The 19,644-nt window shown below is 45.6% G+C and overlaps 1 protein-coding gene across 2 annotated transcripts in view; it reads right to left on the bottom strand.

Moving 5' to 3' along the window:
* Nucleotides 1-5,871: 5,871 nt before the first annotated feature.
* Nucleotides 5,872-19,644, bottom strand: part of LOC142895097 (SEC14-like protein 1) — a 31,832-nt gene continuing 18,059 nt past the window's right edge. The window contains exons 3-17 of one of the 2 annotated variants that reach the window (XM_076035868.1): nucleotides 18,757-18,906; nucleotides 18,439-18,570; nucleotides 16,578-16,706; nucleotides 15,664-15,997; nucleotides 14,764-14,873; nucleotides 14,410-14,599; nucleotides 13,645-13,733; nucleotides 13,392-13,462; nucleotides 11,867-12,038; nucleotides 11,568-11,702; nucleotides 11,336-11,470; nucleotides 10,519-10,770; nucleotides 10,246-10,424; nucleotides 9,742-9,768; nucleotides 5,872-8,448 (exon numbers count right to left, since the gene is read on the bottom strand). In XM_076035868.1, coding sequence (XP_075891983.1) covers nucleotides 8,343-8,448; nucleotides 9,742-9,768; nucleotides 10,246-10,424; nucleotides 10,519-10,770; nucleotides 11,336-11,470; nucleotides 11,568-11,702; nucleotides 11,867-12,038; nucleotides 13,392-13,462; nucleotides 13,645-13,733; nucleotides 14,410-14,599; nucleotides 14,764-14,873; nucleotides 15,664-15,997; nucleotides 16,578-16,706; nucleotides 18,439-18,570; nucleotides 18,757-18,906 — 2,211 coding nt within the window. In that variant the 3' untranslated portion in view covers nucleotides 5,872-8,342. The remainder of the gene's footprint in view (nucleotides 8,449-9,741; nucleotides 9,769-10,245; nucleotides 10,425-10,518; nucleotides 10,771-11,335; nucleotides 11,471-11,567; nucleotides 11,703-11,866; nucleotides 12,039-13,391; nucleotides 13,463-13,644; nucleotides 13,734-14,409; nucleotides 14,600-14,763; nucleotides 14,874-15,663; nucleotides 15,998-16,577; nucleotides 16,707-18,438; nucleotides 18,571-18,756; nucleotides 18,907-19,644) is intronic. The other variant, XM_076035877.1, reaches the window with a different exon arrangement.

Raw genomic sequence — 19,644 nt, 5'->3', positions numbered from 1 at the left:
GTCAGTGCGGGAGTGAAGGGTAAACGGCAAACTTTACGGAACAGGCACAATTTAAACACTTACCGTCGTGAAGGCTTCACTCTTTAGCAGCTGTTTACCGGCTAATCCAGCTTCGTATGGATCCAGCGTGGCCTGAGTTACAGCCGCAAGGCGGACCGAAGGTCCATGGACGTTTTTTGTGCCTTCCGTGTCCCCGGAAATATATTTTACTTTGTGTACTGACCGTGTTTTTGTTTTGTATTTTTGCGAGACATTTTAATAGGGCTTAGAATGATTTCGTTTCATACTGTTGACTTGTATCAAAACACTGTCCTAGCAGAGAAAATATGTACGCTGAAACGATCACTTCAGTCATAGAGTGGTTTATTATTAGACAAGAATATCTGCACAACTTACGTCCACACAAAGCACGAAGAGCTCCACAACCGATGTTACCATGCTGGCAGCGTGAACATCGCTATAAGGAGTGAAACTTGCTGCCTCTTCAGTTTCGCTGCCAGCGAACGCAACACACATAACAAGCAGAGCACGGAGTTAGCGGTGGTGGCTAACAGTTCATCAACACCATTCAGTGGTTGTACGTTGCAAGTAGTCTTAAAACTAACGTTGCTTGAGGTCACAATACACTTACAGTCCTCATACATGTTTTCAAATATTGCCGTGGCTGATTATTCTCTCGTCGTCCACCGGCCGAGTCGAGCCCGTCTCACTCCCGTTGCCGACCGGACGAGAGGGGTCTGAGCGGGGGAGGGTGGAACCAGTCTGAGAGGGTGTCGGAGCCTGGCCATGAAAGGAGATCCGGCAACACCGTGGCGTCACGCCGTGGCGTCACGCCGTGCCCAGTGTTGAAAAAATACCCTTGAACAGAGTGTTTAGAACCATGCCCAACAATTTGCAGGGCTCACGTCCAAACGCATGAACGTCATTATTTAACTATATTGAGATCGTTTGACGATAGGGTTCAACATTGTAACAGTTTTTAAAGCTCAGAAAAGTGGAAAAGCATCATAGGTCCCCTTTAAGGCCTTCATAAGAGGGCATATTATTTCTTTCCAATCCTCCCTCAAAAAAAGTAATAAAGCAAAACAACTTGAACTTGAAGAGGAAATTTGTCAACTTGATAGGGAAAATGCCATGCAGCCATCCTTAGAAAAACATACAAAAATGTCCGCTCTTAAATATAAACTGAATAAGATATTATCAGATAGAATCTGCTTGGCTTTTATTTTTACTAAACAGCGATATTTCAAATTTGGAGATAAACCACACAAATTGTTAGCAAGACAATTACGTAGACTTGAAAATGACAGAGCTATCCACAAAATCAAGTCACTTTCAGGTGGTATCTTAACATCTCCCAAGGATATTAATGATAGATTCAGGCAATTTTATGAATCACTATATACTTCTGAAGTTAATTCTGTCGAAGGAACAATGCAATCATTTTTAGACAAATGTAATCTGCCGGCATTGAATCAAGCGGACCACAATACTTTAGAAGCAGACATCACATGTAAAGAGTTACTAGCAACCATTAGTTCTCTAAAAAATGGAAAAAGTCCCGGCCCTGACGAACTCGGCAACGAGATTTATAAAAAGTTTGGGGAAATGTTGACCCCCCCACCTGCGCAAAATGTATATCGAGTCGTTTGATGAAGAAGTATTACCTCAGACGCTGACTGAAGCCACTGTCACCCTTCTTCCCAAAAAGGGGAAAGACTTAGAAGAAGTAGGCTCTTATAGGCCAATCTCACTTTTAAATTCAGATCAAAAAATCCTCGCTAAAACACTGGCCAGAAGACTTGGTGCATTTATGTGCAAACTGGTCCACCCTGACCAAACTGGCTTTATCCCACAAGAAAGTCCTCACACAACTTTAGGTGTCTGCTTAATATCATGCATTCTCCCAGATATAACCAAAAAGACCTGGTCATCCTCAGCCTGGATGCTGAAAAAGCGTTCGATCGGGTTGAATGGTCATACTTATTTTCAGTTTTACAGAAGTTTAATTGTGGGGATAGATTTGTTTCTTGGACTAAACTCCTATATAATGGGCCCCGAGCCAGAATACTTCCTAACAAAACGCTTTCTGATCCCTTTCTGCTAGGCAGGGGCACGAGACAAGGTTGCCCACTCAGCCCGCTATTATTCGCCCTAGCCATTGAGCCGTTGGCTGAATTGATTCGCATGCATCCCAACAAACATGGCTACAACACCTAACTTACTAAAAATGAAATATCATTATATGCAGACGACATTTTGTTATATGTCACGCAAACCAGGATTACTATTCCCTCAATTTTAAGAATAATTAACTTGTTTGGTAGTTTCTCAGGGTATAAGATTAATTGGGGCAAAAGTGAACTCTTACTATTACAAGGTGAGGCTCCAAATTGGCTCAAAGAACTCCCTCTTAAAATAGCTTCAGACAGTATAACTTATTTAGGAATAGTAATTACAAGGAAGTATAAGGATCTATACAAGGCCAACTTTCCTTCCCTGTTTAACAAACTAAATAGCAACATACAATTTTGGAAAACTCTCCCTATATCTCTTCTGGGTAGAGTCAATGCTATTAAGATGATTTTTCTCCCTCAATTACTTTACCTTTTTGAAAACCTGGCAATATTTCTAACCAAATCCTTTTTCAAGAAACTTGATTCAATTATTCTTCCCTTCGTGTGGAATTACAAATCCCACAGAATTAAGAAGCACCCTTTGTAAAAACAAAACTGATGGCGGACTTGCACTTCCTAATTTCATTTTATATTACTGGGCGACTGGCATTAGCTAATAATTTATCTATAGATGGGGTATTTGCTTCTTTCCAACAACTTCAGGAAAGATATAGATTGCCAAAGAACCAGTTTTTCAGATATCTCCAAATTAGAGATTATATTAGAACACACCTTCCCAACTTTGAAAAAGCAAATCCTGATAACATAGAGTTTATTTAATGTGTTCCCCAACCCACGGCACATAATCTCGCAACTATATGGTATTTTACTTAATATGTGCCTTCCTGGTACGGATAGGATTAGAGAAGAGTGGGAAAGAGAGATTGGAACATCAATACCTCCCAATATTTGGGAGGAGAGTCTGGAACACATCCACAAATGTTCAATTAATGCTCGGCATTGTTTAATACAATTCAAAATATTGCACAGATTACATTACTCACAAACAAAACTGCACAGAATATTCCCTGAAATTTCTCCACTAGTGAAAAATGTAGGACTATGGAGGCTACCCTGACACATAGTTACGCCCTCTGTCCCAAACTTCAAAATTACTGGTATGAAATATTTAAGTTCTTTTCAACAATTCTGAAAACCCAGCTAGTCCCAGATCTTACTCTGATTATTCTTGTAACCTCTAAAGAACTAAGGAAATTGAATTTTACAAAACAACAACTCCTAATATATGGTCTCATAACAGCAAAAAAATTGATCCTACTTAACTGGAAGAAAAAAAAGGCACCCTCCTTCAAACACTGTCTGAGTAACCTATCAGGCACTTTACATCTGGAGAGAATCAGATACGTTCTGAAAGATAAAGTAGGTGAATTTACTAAAATCTAGTGGGTACGAGTAGGGTTATTGTCGTTTTTGTTTTGTTCTATTTATGTTTGTTTATACTGTGAATTCTGTTGTCAATTGTCATGTGGTCCTTTAATTTTATTTATTTTATTTTTATTTTATTTTTTATTGTTTTGTATTATTATTATTATTATTTTATTTTATTTTCTCTGTAAAATAAGGAAGCTTAATGTCATCTCCCAACTTCTTTGTTCTTTGATGGTTCCTTAATAAACATATTTGAAATAAAAATTGTGCGTGAGTATACGTCAAACCCGCAATATGGCTAAAAAAAGAATAATAATAAAGTCCAATGTGCAAATCATTTACATAAAAACAAATCCATCTCATGCAGCTAATGCACCTGAAATTTATGTTATGAATAACAAGAATTGAAGATGAGCTGGGAAAAAATGAAAAAGTCCAACATTTGCATGACATAATAGAATAGATCATAGAAATCATGGCTATTTCTGAAAAGCGCTCCAAACTTTGACCCAAGGCCATAATCTATGCCACACAAGTACATGGCTACTAGAAAAAAAAGAAGAAGAAAAAAAACAGGGCTCAGCATCACGTTTTTCCGTTATAATGTGATAATTTCACGTTTTTACGTGATAATAACGTGAAAATTAGGATGCAGTTGAGATGGTGGTACTTGTACCCATGGAGCCTTCCTCAGCTGATCAATGAGAAAACGACGCAACTTCAATCGGGTCGGATTCATTCTTTCTACGATACAATCCCATACTGTTGGATTGTGTATGTTCTCATATTATCACATGATCCACTAACGCCAATAAGGGGTATGAGCGCGTTTTGTTGTTCTCTGTTGTATTATGGGATGTTTCGATGCCGTGAAAGAAGAGCTCTGTCCACGAAAGTTTTCATGTGATATATATAATAAAGAAAAGTTATTAAAGAAAGAAACGGTATCAAGTATTTCCCTCCAACTATGGATGAGCTGCGAGTTCCAACACATACAACTCAAAATCCTCCTCAAAGTACGCAAACTTATGTTAATTTCATCGATGGTGCTTAATAAATTGAAGATCTCACCATGCCTCAAACCAAGTTTAAAATACAGTTTAATCAACTCATGCAGATGAGACATGGTGCTTCCGTTTGCCTCACTCCATTTAGATTCGTTATGAAATTATGTGAACATTATCACGTAAAAACGCGAAAATTATCACGTTAAAACGTGAACATTTCTTACGTTAAAACGTGAAAGCATCACGGGTTTTTTCCCCCCCTAGTGTGGCAGCAATGCGCTTCCGTACATGGCACAACCAAACACCTCACATAGAAAATACTAAATGTATAACTTTTTGTTGAGGTAAATATTTAATCGACTCAAACTGTAAGTCGAAACAGTTATATTTCATCCATCCATCCATCCATCCATCCATTCATTCATTCATTCATTCATTCATCGTTCGTTTGTTCACTAGTTTTGACTCCCGGGCAGAATACATCTCAACCATTTGGTTTGGTGGTGTACGCTGAACCAAAGTAACTCAAACATCCAACTAAAAGCAACTTCATCTACTGAGAGTGTAATGAACTGCTTATATCGTAATGAAAGTCACTCTGACCTCTCCCACTGCTTGACCAAATCCTCGGCGGGATGTGAAGACATTTCTGCTTCGCTTCCACTGGCAGGAGCTGTATTATCTGTCACACTGTTCTGCTTCCGCCTTCTGACGTCATCAGTATGGGGCGGTACCTTCTCGGTCCATTGCTGGTAAACATTGCTTCGCCCTCCGGTGGATTAATGCTATAATAATATCAAAAAAGTTCAAAGAACTTACGGCTATTTTTTTTTTTTTTTTTTTTTTTTTTATTGTTATTATTGTTGCTCTATTTCACTTTTTAAACTTTCCTATTTAAGGTTAAAGACAGCACAGACCATGTCCAACATATTGAATCAAACAACTCTGGCTACACTTTTTCTAAATAAATTAAATTGAAGGGGGAGGGGGGGGTTGTCTGTGAAAATAATGTTAATTTAAACCTTTGTCCACTCCAAGACCTTTAAAAAAAAAAAAAGGATTTCATTGTCCTTTTCGACAGAGTCATTCATGTTATTAAGTCGATTGATGAACAGCTTTTCTTGTGACTGTGTAAATAATCTGTGAAACACCCATACATTTTTAGTGGTGAATTTGTCAATTTTATATTCCCATTAATTCACTGGCACCCCCACATAAATTCTGCTCGAAAGTTAAAATTTAATATAAGACTCAAAATAAAACAAAGTGCCAAAAAAAAAGACACAACAGCCTGCAGCTTGTCATAATTCAAGTTTAATGTTATTCCAAAATGTAAAGGCGTCATACTCTCATTACTTCAAACATTTACTCTATTTTTTTTCTTACATAATTTTTCCCACACGGAGGTCCAGAGAAGATATGCAACCATGTCAGAAAAAGGAAGCGAAAGGACAGACAGATGTGTGAAAGACAAGACAGTTATAGCCCTCGTTAGTCATGAGACCCGAATAAAAACGGCCACACTCTAAAGCTCAAGCCACAACGGCAGGAGAGTGAGCAGAGAGTGGGTGTTTTCTGGCACTCCAAACACTGCCGCAAGCAGAGTGGAAAAGGAGGAAAAAAGACTCAGCTTGAAAGAAACAGACGTCAAAGCAAAACAGAGACAAGAAATGAGGGGAGTTTAGACACAGACGCATGTTTACGTTGAAAAAGGTGAGAGGAGGCTGCAGGTGCAGGTGCACCCAGCTGCCAGGGAGAGAGTGCTCTGCACATTTCACAGGCCCGTCTGAAAAACATTCACTCTCTGAACGCCACTGCGTGCACTGCGCTGCCCACAACCCCAAGGTCCTTTTTCCTCAGTAAAGCCTTTCATATTATTGCAGCTAAACCGGCATACAGTGAGCACGAGTTAAACCTTGACCTGTCATTACCGTTTAAAAACATGTAAGAAACACGAGATGCAGGTCCAGTAAATACAGGAGTGACATACCCACACAGGGTTTAAAAACAAAGCAACACAAAACAACAGTTGTCTTTCTGACTTTTTGCTCTGATTGATAAATATTAATGTTAAACGACAAAACAAAGTGTAAAAAAAAAAAAAAAGTGTCAGATGGAAGCCGCATTTAGAGATGCTCTTCTAAATGACTTGATAATCGTGAAAGTTACAAAGGCTAAAATGGCGTTTATTGACACATGACCCCTTAAAAATGGCTGTTTCTTATCACTTAAATACTTAACTCGGAAAAGCCAGTCACCACATGCATCCACACCAGGCTGCTTCACTTCCATCGCTAAGCACAATGGAAAAAGCCAACACGCCGCAACTCCGGGTTTACAGTATCAATATGTTTACTGCTGATAATCACAAAGTAACATTCATCCTCAAAACGCAGAGCGCAGCAGAGGGGTGGGGCGGAGGGGGGGTAGGTGGAGAAGGGACGGCGCCTCTGCTCGTCCGACTTGCAAGTCATTAAGTAGCACATTCACAAGCCAGTGGCGAGGAGGCCGATCCCGACTCGAGGTCCTCGATGGCGCGGACTCAGAGCAGGGACAAGGAAGTGGAAACAGGGTTGTAGGTGGTGTGGGCTGGGGGTGGGGGTGGGGGTGCAAAATCCCGTGTAAATGAACGCTATGGTGATGATAATAATGGTGTGACAGATTATTAGCTGTTAATTGGCTCAGTTTGACCAAAGAAATCACCTGCATTCAACCCCTGTAACACCCCCCACCCCCCGACCCCCGACCCCCATTAAACCCCCTTCTTCCCTCACCCCCCTCGCCCCCTCCCCTGAAACATTTTCATGATAAATAAATATTCACACAGTAGAAAGTCAAACTTGGTTGTTATTGCTTCTCGTGGGTGAACTCGGCCGACGGTTGGACCCAGGTCGGATAACGAAACGCTCCATGAGATGTGATACAGGTGTGGGAGACCCCAAAAGTGACCCCACCCCCATCCACACCCCCACCTCCATGTCCATGTCTTCGACCTGGGCCGACCACGGAGCGGCGTCGACCACTCTCACACACTCGTCTCATAAACAAGTCACCAGGTTGAACAAAGCCCTACTGGTCATTATGGCAAAACACTGTTGCATTTCATCAAACATCCACGTTTTGTGCGTGTGTGCGTGTCTGTTTCTGTGGCGTTTGTAACAGCGAATCCAGTTGATTTTGTTTTCTTCCTATTCTTCTTTTTCATCGTCCTCTTCAGCGAGCGCAGAAAGGATGAGGTACAAGCCATCTCACCTCCGTCCGCCTGGGTGCAGATGCAGATGCATATACAGTATGTAACAGCGGCTCCAGTGTCTAACGTCCTGCTCCTGCGTCTCTCGGGGGGAGAATATTGCTTCGTTCCGCTTCGACGTCATCGTCCCCTCGCCGCCCGACACAAACATTCTGTTAATGTTCCGATTGAAATTGCCGCCCGGCAACAAGATGCCGAGGACACGCGCGCGCGCGCGCACACACACACACAGAAAAAAAAAAGAAAGTTGATGACCGTTGTGCAAAAATCAGCCCTTTAAATTGTACACACAGTCTGTTAATTCTTTTTGCCTTAGTGTTTTTTGCCTTTTTAAATCTTTGTCTTCTGTTTGTGCAAGCATGCGTCAGTCCTGCAGAGACTGGCTGTGCAAGAGGAACAGAGTCCAAAGACCACGAGGAAGGACAAGAAGGGAGGTTGGGGGCGGGGGCCTGGTCCGTGAACCACCGGGGGGCAGTAGGAAGAGGCGGCTGCTGGGAGTGAAGTCCTTGGTCTTCGGATCTACCTGGAGATCATTGAGCTGGACTGCGAGTGGCTGGAGGAGGTGGTGGCGGCGCTGAGCTGAGAGAAGCCGCTGTGGCTCGACTCCAGGCTGGTCATGGAACCCCTGCGGAGGGGAAGAGGGGCGGGGAGGCAAAGACAGACGTGAGACGCGGAGGGGAACACTTCACCACTGCAACTCAACTCGACAAGCAACACCGGAGCCACCGCAGCCTGCCAGCGACCAGCTGAATGCACTCTGTGCACAACCAAGCAGCCAGAGGTGGGGGGTCGGGAGGTGGTGGTGGGAGGGGGGGTTCCCTGTTCAGCCATACAGTTTCGACCACCAGGACTTACAGGTTAAAAATGGAAGGGGGGTGGGGGCTTTCAACGCTTGTCTGTTCAATTTTCCATTGTCAGAAAGAAAGACAGAAAATGTAAAAATTCAATTCAGTTTTAAAATTGAATTAAATTCTCTAACATTGCATTTTTGACCAGTGAGGTAAACCAATACTTGCCATTTGGTGCCTCTTTTTTTCTATTTCACCTGGTGTCCAATGAAATGGATTCAATTTTGCCTGCAAAACCTTTACAAAACTATTACAGCTTTACAATTCTTCTGCCATCTTCATCATTTTGATGTGGGCCCAGTTTGATGAACGTTATTAGGGACTGTGGGCTGCATTTGAACCTGTGCAATGGTTGCATCTACAAATACTAATAACTCACGAAACAGTGAGCAACCAACCTAGCAGGTGAAGGAATATAGGAATAAACAGGCTAATCGCCCTGGGCCTGTTTATGTACAAACACTGGACTGTGTTGTGACAGGTGGCTGCTGTTGTTCCTTACGTTCCTACTTCCAAATATTTTGTTACGTCAGTCGACAATACAATGTAAGATTTTCGGTGGGACGTTTAAAGATTTACGAACATTTGCTTTAAAAGGCAGATTGATTTGGAGATTCAGAATTTGAATCCTTTGAATGCAACAGGTGTGAGTTACGTGGCGATCAAGATTCTGCTCAAAAAGAAGCAGGCCGTGTTTTAAAAGCAGTGGGAATTAGTAGAGTACTGCAGCGCAATGCATGTGTGCAGAAAAACCAAGAGCAGAGTAGCGGCTCTGCAAGTAGGCGTTTCTTGCAAGCTTGAACACAGCGAGTGGCAGCGAGTGGGCTTGTCTGGGGGAACAACAGAAAAAAACGTTCTCCTGATGTTAGTCATGCAAGCAGGGTGAAGCCGGAGCGTGGCAAGTTAGCCTGTCGCCTGTCTTTGACTTCCTGTTAGTCAGCTCTAACGGAAGCACGAACAGATGCAGACGAGCATCTCTTCGCTGTGTCGGAAGCGTGGGGAGTCAGCGGCGGTGGCGATGAGCGAGCGCGGAAAGGAAGGCGGACGGCACGAAACACTGAGCCACTTACAAACTCTGCACATCACAGCAAGCCGTTCTGAGAGGATGCCGAGGAGGAGGAGAAGAGGGAGAGGTCAGGGTGGAGCGCCAGAACAGAGGTGGAATGAAAAAAAGGAGGGGAAGGGAGGAAGGTATTAAACGAGTCTCTGAGGAAGGGAAACATCTCGACGGCGACAGCCTTCAGACGGTCAAGACGGTCGTAAAAGCTTCGATCAAGTTTCGTTCAAACGTGGAAGTATTTTTCATAGGTGGCGCTATGCGGTAGGACTGCGTAAACTGAAGGAAGGCAGGGGTGAAAGGTGAGCAGTCGTAATGTTTCAAAGTAAAACCGTCACAACATGAGAATACAAGATGTACAGCAACATACGCGCAAGAACGTGAAGGTTGCAAATTTAGCAACACTCAAAATTAACTTCTGTCTTTCTGTGTGTGTGTGTGTGTGTGTGTGTGTGTAACACACACACACACACACACACACACACACACACACACACACACACACACACACACACACCTGAAGTCCTCGGAGCCCAGCACCTCGGTGTAGTACATGACTTTGCACTTGTGCGAGGACACCTGCAAGGTGGCCAGCACGTCGTCCACTCTGGGCAGGTTGGTGGCCGAGCAGGCCGGCATGTTGTGGAACTTCCACTGGAGAATGTAGAAGCCCGGCCACCGGGTGATGTGGGAGCCCTGAGGACGGGTGGCACAGGCAGCACGTCAAAGTCTGACAGAGAGCAAAAAAACCAACAAACCGACACCTTCCAGGTGTTCCTGGTGGGCTCACCTGCACGCTCTCGCCCTCCCTGCAGGTGAGCGGCGACTCCACCATGCTGTAGTCCTGCCCCAGCGTCCACGACTTGTCGATCAGCTGCACGTTGTTGCCCCCCGGCGACGTGATGCCGTGGGCCCCCAGGGCGTCTTTGCGCGGAGGCTGGGGCGCCCGCTTGGAGTGGTAGATGTTGAAGACGACGTCGCCCTTGCACATGTCAAAGTCCCAGGTGATGACAGAGGAGGCGTCGATGATCTCGATGAGAACCTGGAGCGAAGGGAAGGAGGGAGAACCGGGTGAGGAACAGGATGTGGCGATAAAAGAAAAAGGAAGGATGACCTTGCTGGTATTCATTTAAAAAAAGATTTGGATTAGTTGTTTTTCTCCCCTGTGTCCACAAGGTGTCAGTGTTGTCTTTAAGCCGCACGAAGAAAATAGTTTGCAGTTTTGAGCGTTTGTGTCTCATTGCTTACGTTCAAAATGTTTTGTTCGGAAAATATCAAAATCAAACAAATCTTCACAAAATATTAAATGCCCAAGAAAACTGTGATTTGGAAAAATAAATATCATCAGAATATGTACAATCAACACAAGTTAAAACCATGATTGCGTGCTGAAAATAAAAATAGCCGCTTGGTAAAAATGCTAAAACATCACTAAAATGGGATGACAGGTGAATTTTCAGACCCATATTATACGAGTTTCCGGACAAAGTCATTGACCAGCAGGCAACCACTAGATGGCAGTAGCTGCACCTGAGACGCCCTGCCTACCACTGCCCTGTCCTACATTTCCCCACACCCCTGAGGAGGAGCTCCGCGATGGGTCTCACCTCGTGTGGAGCTCCCTTGAAGACGCTGGCACTCTGGTAGATGGTCTCCGTCCACAGGCGGATGTCTTCGTTCTCCAGCTCCTCGGCCGTGCGGTACATGGCCTTAGGGACCAGGCCGCCTTCCGGCACCTCGCACTGCGGGTGCAAACCATTTTGCGTGTCAGCGTGTGCAAAACGCCAGATCTGACGAGTCGAGTCGGCGTCGTGTCTCAGAGAAAGTTGCAGCACTCACCATGCAGTCTCCTCCCAGGAAATCGGGGATGATCTCCTTGTCTATGTAGTCCACCAGGCCCCCGGGACCCTGGTAGTCATTGCCGGCGTAGATGAGGAACTTCTTACGGGTGTTTTCGTCGATGAACGGACTCACCTAGAGGAGAGGGGAAGGCAGTGGATGTTCATTTTCTACAATTCTACACTTTTATCTGAAGCAGCATACAACACAAGCAAGGATTTAGACTGGAAGGAAGCAAGTTTCAAGTTTGATTGGCAGCAGGTGCTGCCATCTAGTGGCAGAAAAATGCCCTCTCTCACCAGCGTCCAGAGGACGGGGAAAACTCTGGGGGCTCGCAGGATGAGCAGGCGGCCCAGAGTCTCAGGGTAGTTGGCCTCCACCACCTCGATGATCCTGAGCAGCGCCTTGACTCCAGGCCTCCACAGGTGACGCATGTTCAGCCCCTCCAGGTCCACCAGGCACGTCCAGCAGCTACGGAGGAGGCGGAGGAGGAGATGGTAAATGGACTGCACTTATATAGCGCTTTCCAGCACCTTCACCGTACCCCGAAGCACTTTACAATGGCCTCTCATTCACCCACACACACTCATACACCAATGGGTGGCTGTTTTGCCCCAAGGACACAACAACAGACTGGGATGGAGCGGGATTTGAACCGCCAACCTTTTGGTCATTGGACAACCCGCTCCACTTCCTGAGCTACAGTCCAGGGCTGCAGCTGTCAAATATTTTGGTGATCGATGATTCTATCAAATGTTACATTGATTCATCAAGTAATTGGATAAAACATACGTTTGCTTGATTAAAGCCCACTCCGCGGCAGAAAGTGGTTATTAACGTCAGTGTGCAAATTCACACCAGGCGTGGCGCGGGCGAGTTTCAGAAGCGTCTCAGAAGTGTGAAACCGCAGCACCCTGGTACCGTTGCCAAAAGGCCGCTTCTGTCTTCTCCCGATTTGCATTGGCCACATGGCCTGTGACAGAAGCATGTTGTGTCACATTAAAAAGGGTCTGCACAAAACGTGAGCTTTAAATTTAATTAAACGACGCCTCGAGGCAGATGAAATTCCTCGATTATACTTTTTGTCATCGAGTTTTTCAAATTACTCGAGGAATCGTTGCAGCCCTCCTGTAGTCGCCAATGCCGGGTGTCACAAGTTTTTGTGTCTTTCAAGTTTTTGAAAGACAGAGCGGGCCGCAGGCAGCCTCGTGAAATTCACATTGGCACCTGTCATCCTCCGACGAGGCTCGACAGCTGCCGAAAGCGACACTTGCTAATTCTGACTTCCAGGCCCAACCCCACTCCTTCTCCCCTCTGTGTGTCCCGGCAGAGGGCTGCGGCGCGACACTCGTTCATAGCTCACATGCCTTCCTGCCCCCTCGCCCCTCCCACTGCCCTTTGAGAGTGCCGACAGACGACAGATTATGTCTCCGGCTGCTGCCTCTCGCTTTCTCCATCAGCATCCTAATCACATCAGCGCGCCGCTGAAGAGCCGCGTGCATATTTTCCATTGAGAAAGGGGACGTAATCCTCGTCCTGACTTTGCCCTTTTTGTAGTGAACCTGTGTCCAAGCTGCCCGATTCCAGCCAACTAGAGTCCACAGCTCCCCTCACGTTTAAAAAAATTGTCATATACAAAATTGTTTAAAAAAGATGTTTAAAATTTAGGGTTTAAATTAATAATTCTCTTTAGCTTCATCATGATTGTCAAGACATCCGGACGGTTAACTCAATTTGCATAATTTGTTTTTGGCTAATTCAACAGCTCATATTATATTTCATATTGTTTATTTCCTTCATCTTCAGATGTGTTTGGAGCTTTACCTAATTGGGCGACCAAAGACTTTGGTGTTCTCCTCACAGCGCCTCAGACCTTCCTCGTTAATAGAAAGAACCTTTGGAGAAAAAAAAACCAAAACATGACATGGACTGACACAACCTCGCACACGGGTGCAAAAAAAGACAAGCTGGTTATTTATACATACACCCGCTGTGAAATGAAGGTGCTTGATGCCATTAATTCCCCCAACTGTAATCCAACTAAGTGCCTGTCCTACAAACCCAAAGTGCTACGTACATGTCTGAGCAGGGACTCCTCTCCCAGAGCACGGACCAGTCCTTTGGTGTCCATCTGGCCCAGCCTCAGGATGTAGAGAGGACGGCCATCTACAGAGGAGAAAACACACACGCACACACTCACACATTTACATCGTTCATCTGTGTGTTTATATTGCAGCGGGGGGGGTTCAAGTTACATGGAAAAGTTTTGCATAGTTTTTCTGGATGAACTGCAGCCTTTCAGTGTGTGTGTGTGTGTGTGCGCGTGTGTGTGTGTGTATCGAGGCAGTCTCTCACGTTGTGACCCTGGTGATCCCACACAAACAGATGGGCTTAAGATAAACTGCACGCAAGAAGTCATCTCAATATGATTTATAGTGTCAACGTTTGCCATCTGTTACATAACAGGAATACAGGGCATGCACCGGGAGAGGAGGGAACTGTGTGTGTGTGTGTGTGTGTGTGTGTGTGTGTGTGTGTGTGTGTGTGTGTGTGTGTGCACGTGTTCCAACAAATTGGCCTCATGTTTAATTCACCGTCCAGGCCGAGGGTTACTGAGAACGACTTTAGTCCGTGTGGGATGTGCGCGAGTGAGTGTAACTCGACTCCGGAGGAGCTGCGACTGAGACGCGCCTCTAGTTAACGCTGGAAGAGGAGCCGGTTCTGCAGCCGACACGGCTCTTTGTGAATAAATCAAAAGAGCGCATGTTTGCAGATGTATCCATGTGCAAGATTTTTTTTTTTCCCCCAACCAAACGTCCTTTAGCGTCCTCAATTCTCCTACCTCGGTCGTGGTGGTGCCAGCCGCCGGTGTAGTAGTCCTGCAGCACTTGCGGAGAGCTCCAGGTCTCCAGCAGGTAGTCCACCTGGTGCTGCTTCCTCCAGGTCAGCGACTGGCACAGGATCTCCCGCGCTTTGTCCATGTTGAAGTCCCGGGCACGCAGGAACCGCAGTATGTGCTCGTCCTTCGGGATCTGAGGAGAGTGGGGACAGAACGTCAGCTTCAGAACGACGATCAGAGGAGGAAATGACTGTTACATGTACTGGCCAAGACATTCTAACATTCAAAAAAATAAGAGAGGGAGACTAAAATATGGCACAAAGGTTGGATAAAAGCACAGAGAGGACTTAACGCTACCTTCCCCTTGTGCGTCTCCTGCAGCCATTTGCGGAGTCTGATGAGGCAGCTCTCCTGCAGGGGGGTCAGGTCGCCTAAGTAGCGTTTGATGTAGTCGGCATCCAGCTTATCTGAAACACAAACAGCCACCTGTCAAACAAACACAGTCCGAGAAAGCAGATAGTGGACTCATTGAATCATGTCTGAAAATCCCTTTCTGACCATTTAATATGCGTCAGAAATTGCTTTAGTGCACTTCTGTTTGGCCTGTCACAATAATCAGTGAATCCCTTTATTTTATTATATATACAGTGTGATAAGGGACTCGGTAGTTTTGTCGGCCTCAGTACTTTCTATTTGCTTGTATGTTTTGTCTCTCTCTACCAAAGAGACTAGAGGCTACGAGTGTCTCCAGCATTAACCCTAAACAATTCAAGAGGAGGAACAAGAGTTGAGGAACATAAACGTCTAACTGGACACTTCGGTTTCACAAAGAATGAGCCATCTGAAACGATGTTGACAATAATATTGTTTGTCGCAATAATTTCTGGGACAATTTATGGTTTGGCAAAATTTCTTATCTTGACAGGCCTTCTTTAGCTCCAACTGTCATTTTGCTTTTTATTAAACTATTAGTTTCAGCTTTGGAACACTTTGGTTTCGCCAAGACTGAACCATCTGAAAACGACTATATTTTGTTTATCTAATATTGTTTATCGTGATAATATTCTGGGACGATTTCTGCAAAATTTTATAAAAATCCTACTGTGACAGGGATTCTACAGCTCTAACCACCCATTTATCCTTTTTTTTTTTTTTTTTTACCCAACCAGAGGTTCTTACTGTCCCTGTTCTTTCACTGTCACGAATGAAATGTTTGCGTCTGCAACAAAGTGACCCCCATGCAGCCCAGTGGCAAACCTTCAGGTGTCCCAGCCACTAGCTCCATCATACTGTCGGCCTGGAGCGCACCGCCGCCGCCACCACCGCCGCCGCCACCACCACCACCGCCACCGCCACCACCGCCACCGCCGCCATCATGCTTGGCGTCCTGAGGCGTGGCGTCTTTGCTGTCGGCGGGCTGCGGGACGCTCGCCGTCGGTGTGGCGGCCAGGGCGGGAGGGGCCGGGGGGCTGGTGGAGAGGCTGGTGGGTCTGGGGAGAGACAGGGGGAGGGAGGAGGGAGTCCAGCGCGGCACGTGTGTGATGCCTTCGTCCTCCAGCTCCTTCAGGTAAAACTCAATGATTTCTTTTCCCTGCGAGGAGAAAAAGAACATAGCACAATCAGAGCAACTCAGGACGTTTCAATTCATTTTGAGCAAGAGCAGCAAAGAGTCCTTTTGACAACTGGCAAAGACAAGAAAAATGATCATTGACAAAAAACGATCCAGGGCAACATTAAAAAAAATGATAAGACCCAAGTCACAATACTTAATTAAGAGGCTTCAAATTGAGAGAAATGTGATTTGAAAGAGACACACACACACACACAATTAGCCGCATCATTCACTTTGAGCCCTGAAAGGTTTAATCTCTTATTTATGAATTCCAAATCAAATGTGCAACACGATGATGACTGACGTGGAAAAAAGCCCACGTCCCACGTGCACGTATGCAAATGACTCACAGCAGAAGACCGCCGTTCAGTCGGAGGGATTATACAAGCTTATTTCTGCAGCTCCAGAATGTGGCGCGCCCACTGACTCATGAGCTCCAATCAGCATTCGCTGGAAACCAGCGGTGTGGCAGCAGCATTTATTATTATTCTGCTTATCACTGCATTTCTATGCATGGGTGAAGATCCCAAACAAACTGATATACAACACACACACACACCTTTTTGATACTGCTGGCGTACTGCTTCATGGCTATCTTTTCCACGGTGCTCTCGAAGCCGAAGAAGGACTTGATGTCCAGACTGGCCGTCTGCTCGAAACACGTCCAGTCCTCGTTCTCCGGGTGAACCTGCGCGGACACACGCAGAACATTCCGGTCACACAATACACACGAGCAGAGACGAGACGGCCGGCGTTGCGTGCCAACCATTCACACACACACACACACACACACACACAAACACCCTGCTTCACTGGAAAGTGATGCCGACGGCGGGGAGGGAAGCGAGGAGAAGATTTCACACTGTGAGTGGGCGTACCAGTGTGTTTGTCTAAAATTAGCTGGAACAAAACACACAAAGCTGTTTGGATCTATAAAAAAAGCTCAAACTCACACTTATAGGGACTTTCACGCACGCACACACACACACGCACTATTTTCTTCTGCTTCCAGCTGCTTCACTTGAACGCAGCATTGGAAGAGGAGCTGAAGATAAAAAAAATAAAAAAAACCTTGAACGTGAAACATAATTGCATTTGCAAAGAAGCAAAGGTTAAGCGCCTCCTGGAGGCACGCTCTGGTAGTGGCATCACCCTGGGCTACCAGAACATTTCATCTTCAGCCAGGTCCATTAGCTTTGTCTAATTGAGCTGTCCGCACTGGTTACTGTTAGCACGGCGCACTAAAGCGCACAACAAGAATTGCTGCACGGTCCCCGGACCTAAAATTAGCCCGCCAGTTGGTTGGCGGCTAATGCGACGTTCTTGACCTCATTAACTCAGCGCGCATCCATTCATGAATAGCCTGATGTGGAACCGGAGTGGAAAGTGGAGAGCGCACAGAGAGGACAGGAGAAAAGGGAGGAGAGACACTATGCTTCAAACAGAAAATGGGAAAATGAAATCAGTGCTTGAGCAGGAATGTGAGGATTCTGAATAATTGAGAGTGAGAGATGGACAGAGATGGCCTGCAACATGCAGAGAGCAGGTCCAGACATGGCCTCTGCAGGAGAGATTAGGGGGCCACCGGCAGCGAGGTTACACTGGTGGCAGCTAAACAACTCTTCTCTCTCAGTTCTTTTTTTCCTGGAGCAAAGCTGCCTGGACCTGAACACAAGGCATTTGTAGCCTGACCTGGCACAGAAAACCAAGGTCAGGGTTTGGAACTCGTTCCCCTGAGTACCCTCTTATACCTTATCACACACAAGTGTGGTTAGTGTGTTATAGTTGCGCTTTCGTCACACGTGTTGACATTTTTCGTTCCCAAGCGTCACAGAGACTTTTTTAGGCCACTGAAACTAGAGCTGCTGGAAAACTCCTGAGGTGAAGATTTAATGACGGCCTGTGTGAAAGGAAACTAGGCTTGCCGTTTTCTCTCTTGTCCCCTTTGTCTGACATCTTTTTTTTTTTGTTTGCATGAGACAGTTTGTTCATGTGCTTTTATCTCCAAAAGCAGCTACAGCTAAAGCTACTTTCAACCTGACAGATCCAGATACACTGAGGAGAAGCAGCAGCATCAGGTGGCATCTGCTTTAATTTCACTGACTTCATTATTGTTCGTACACACAATGAAATCCTCAAATGTTACAGAGCCATTTCCTGCAATCAGTGACTTTTATCTGTAGGCCTCTGATTGGCCAACGTGTCCTTCCAACTCAAGGTTCCATCACCGCCTCTTGGTTGAGTGTCTTCTTGACACTGCCTGACAGCTTGTGTATGCACTTGCTCGAGGGTGAGATTAGTTTAAAATACCACCAGTGGGGACAGATATTTTTGGGGGGGTTTTTGAACCAGAGACTCAGCATCTCTTCCACCCTCAGAGGTGTGGACGAGGCCTGAAAGGACGAGAGCACGCCACTCACTGAATAGCAGCAGGTCTCGTGGATGATGACTCTGTTGGAGAAGGTCTCATTGTGGGACTCGATGTGAAGAGTCCTCTCCTTTTGGTTCAGTGTGTTCTTCTGGATGAAGTAGACGTAGTCCACGCCTGCAATCTGCACACACACAAAAAAAAAAAAACTCTTGTCACACAACAACTGATATAACCAGAACAACAATGTCTCCGTCAATCATCCAACGACTTCCGATTCATTTTATCTTTCTGGACCAAGTGTGTCCTCACTTTGAAGACACTCACTCACAAACAAGTACACAGACACACACAGAGTTCTGAAACATACTCTTTTAAGCAGACGCGGGGCGTCGACGTCCAGCGCGCAGCGGCGCTCAATCCTTTGGGTGGAGCCGTCCTCGCTGGTCTCCTTGTCCACCACGTTGCTGGCCACAAACATGGGGATGAGGTGGCAGGTGGGGAAGCGGCGCTCGTAGGCCTGAAGGGGAGACGAGAGGGAGGCGCCCGAAATGTTAGTCTGATTTGAAAAAAACACAAGTGCGTCAACGTCTCCGTGTGCGAATCTGTGGACGACGGAAAACAACAAACAAGATGGTCCTTATGTGTGTGAAATATCTGGGATATTGTGGACGGGCCAACACTGCCTGGTGTTCTCACGGATTCACAGTCACTTCATCTGCTCGACTAATCTTGAAACCAGAGTGATTTTAAGAAAGCTCAGATGAAAAAAAGAAAAAAGGGAAAAAGGGAAAAAAAAAGAAAGCTCAAATGAATAAAACCAAGAACCAAGTCCTGAAATGTGGGCCGCTGCAAAATGCGTGCACAGTGAGGCTTCCCACCGTTTTAGAAACAACTGCGAGGCTCTGAGCGAGAGAAGAATCTGAAGAGGAAGGCAGAACAAAAGTTCTGTGCAGGAGCCACGTTAGAGGCCCAACAAAAGCTCATTCAACTCTGAGCCGTTCGGAACTGCCAACTCGAGCTAAGCTGCGAAAACAGCCAAAGGGTCAGCTAAGCATTTTTTAATTGCGTTATATAAAAAATAATAATCTTGAAGCTGCTTGAAAAGCCAAAGTAGCTGCGGCCGAGAGCACCACGCTGTTGTGTCCCGGTGACGTGTCCTCGCAGATGCAAACTCCTGCGACCGCAGCTATGCAGAGAGCAGCCAGCTGTTATGCAACCGGACCTCAGCCCGGCACATTGTCAGCAGCAGCAGCAG

Source organism: Nelusetta ayraudi, unplaced genomic scaffold, assembly GCF_046127955.1.
Source record: "Nelusetta ayraudi isolate G7.1 ecotype Tasmania unplaced genomic scaffold, CSIRO-AGI_Nayr_v1 ptg000004l, whole genome shotgun sequence".
In the NCBI taxonomy this organism is placed as follows: Eukaryota; Metazoa; Chordata; class Actinopteri; order Tetraodontiformes; family Monacanthidae; genus Nelusetta; species Nelusetta ayraudi.
This window is presented reverse-complemented; position numbering and strand designations above follow the sequence as displayed.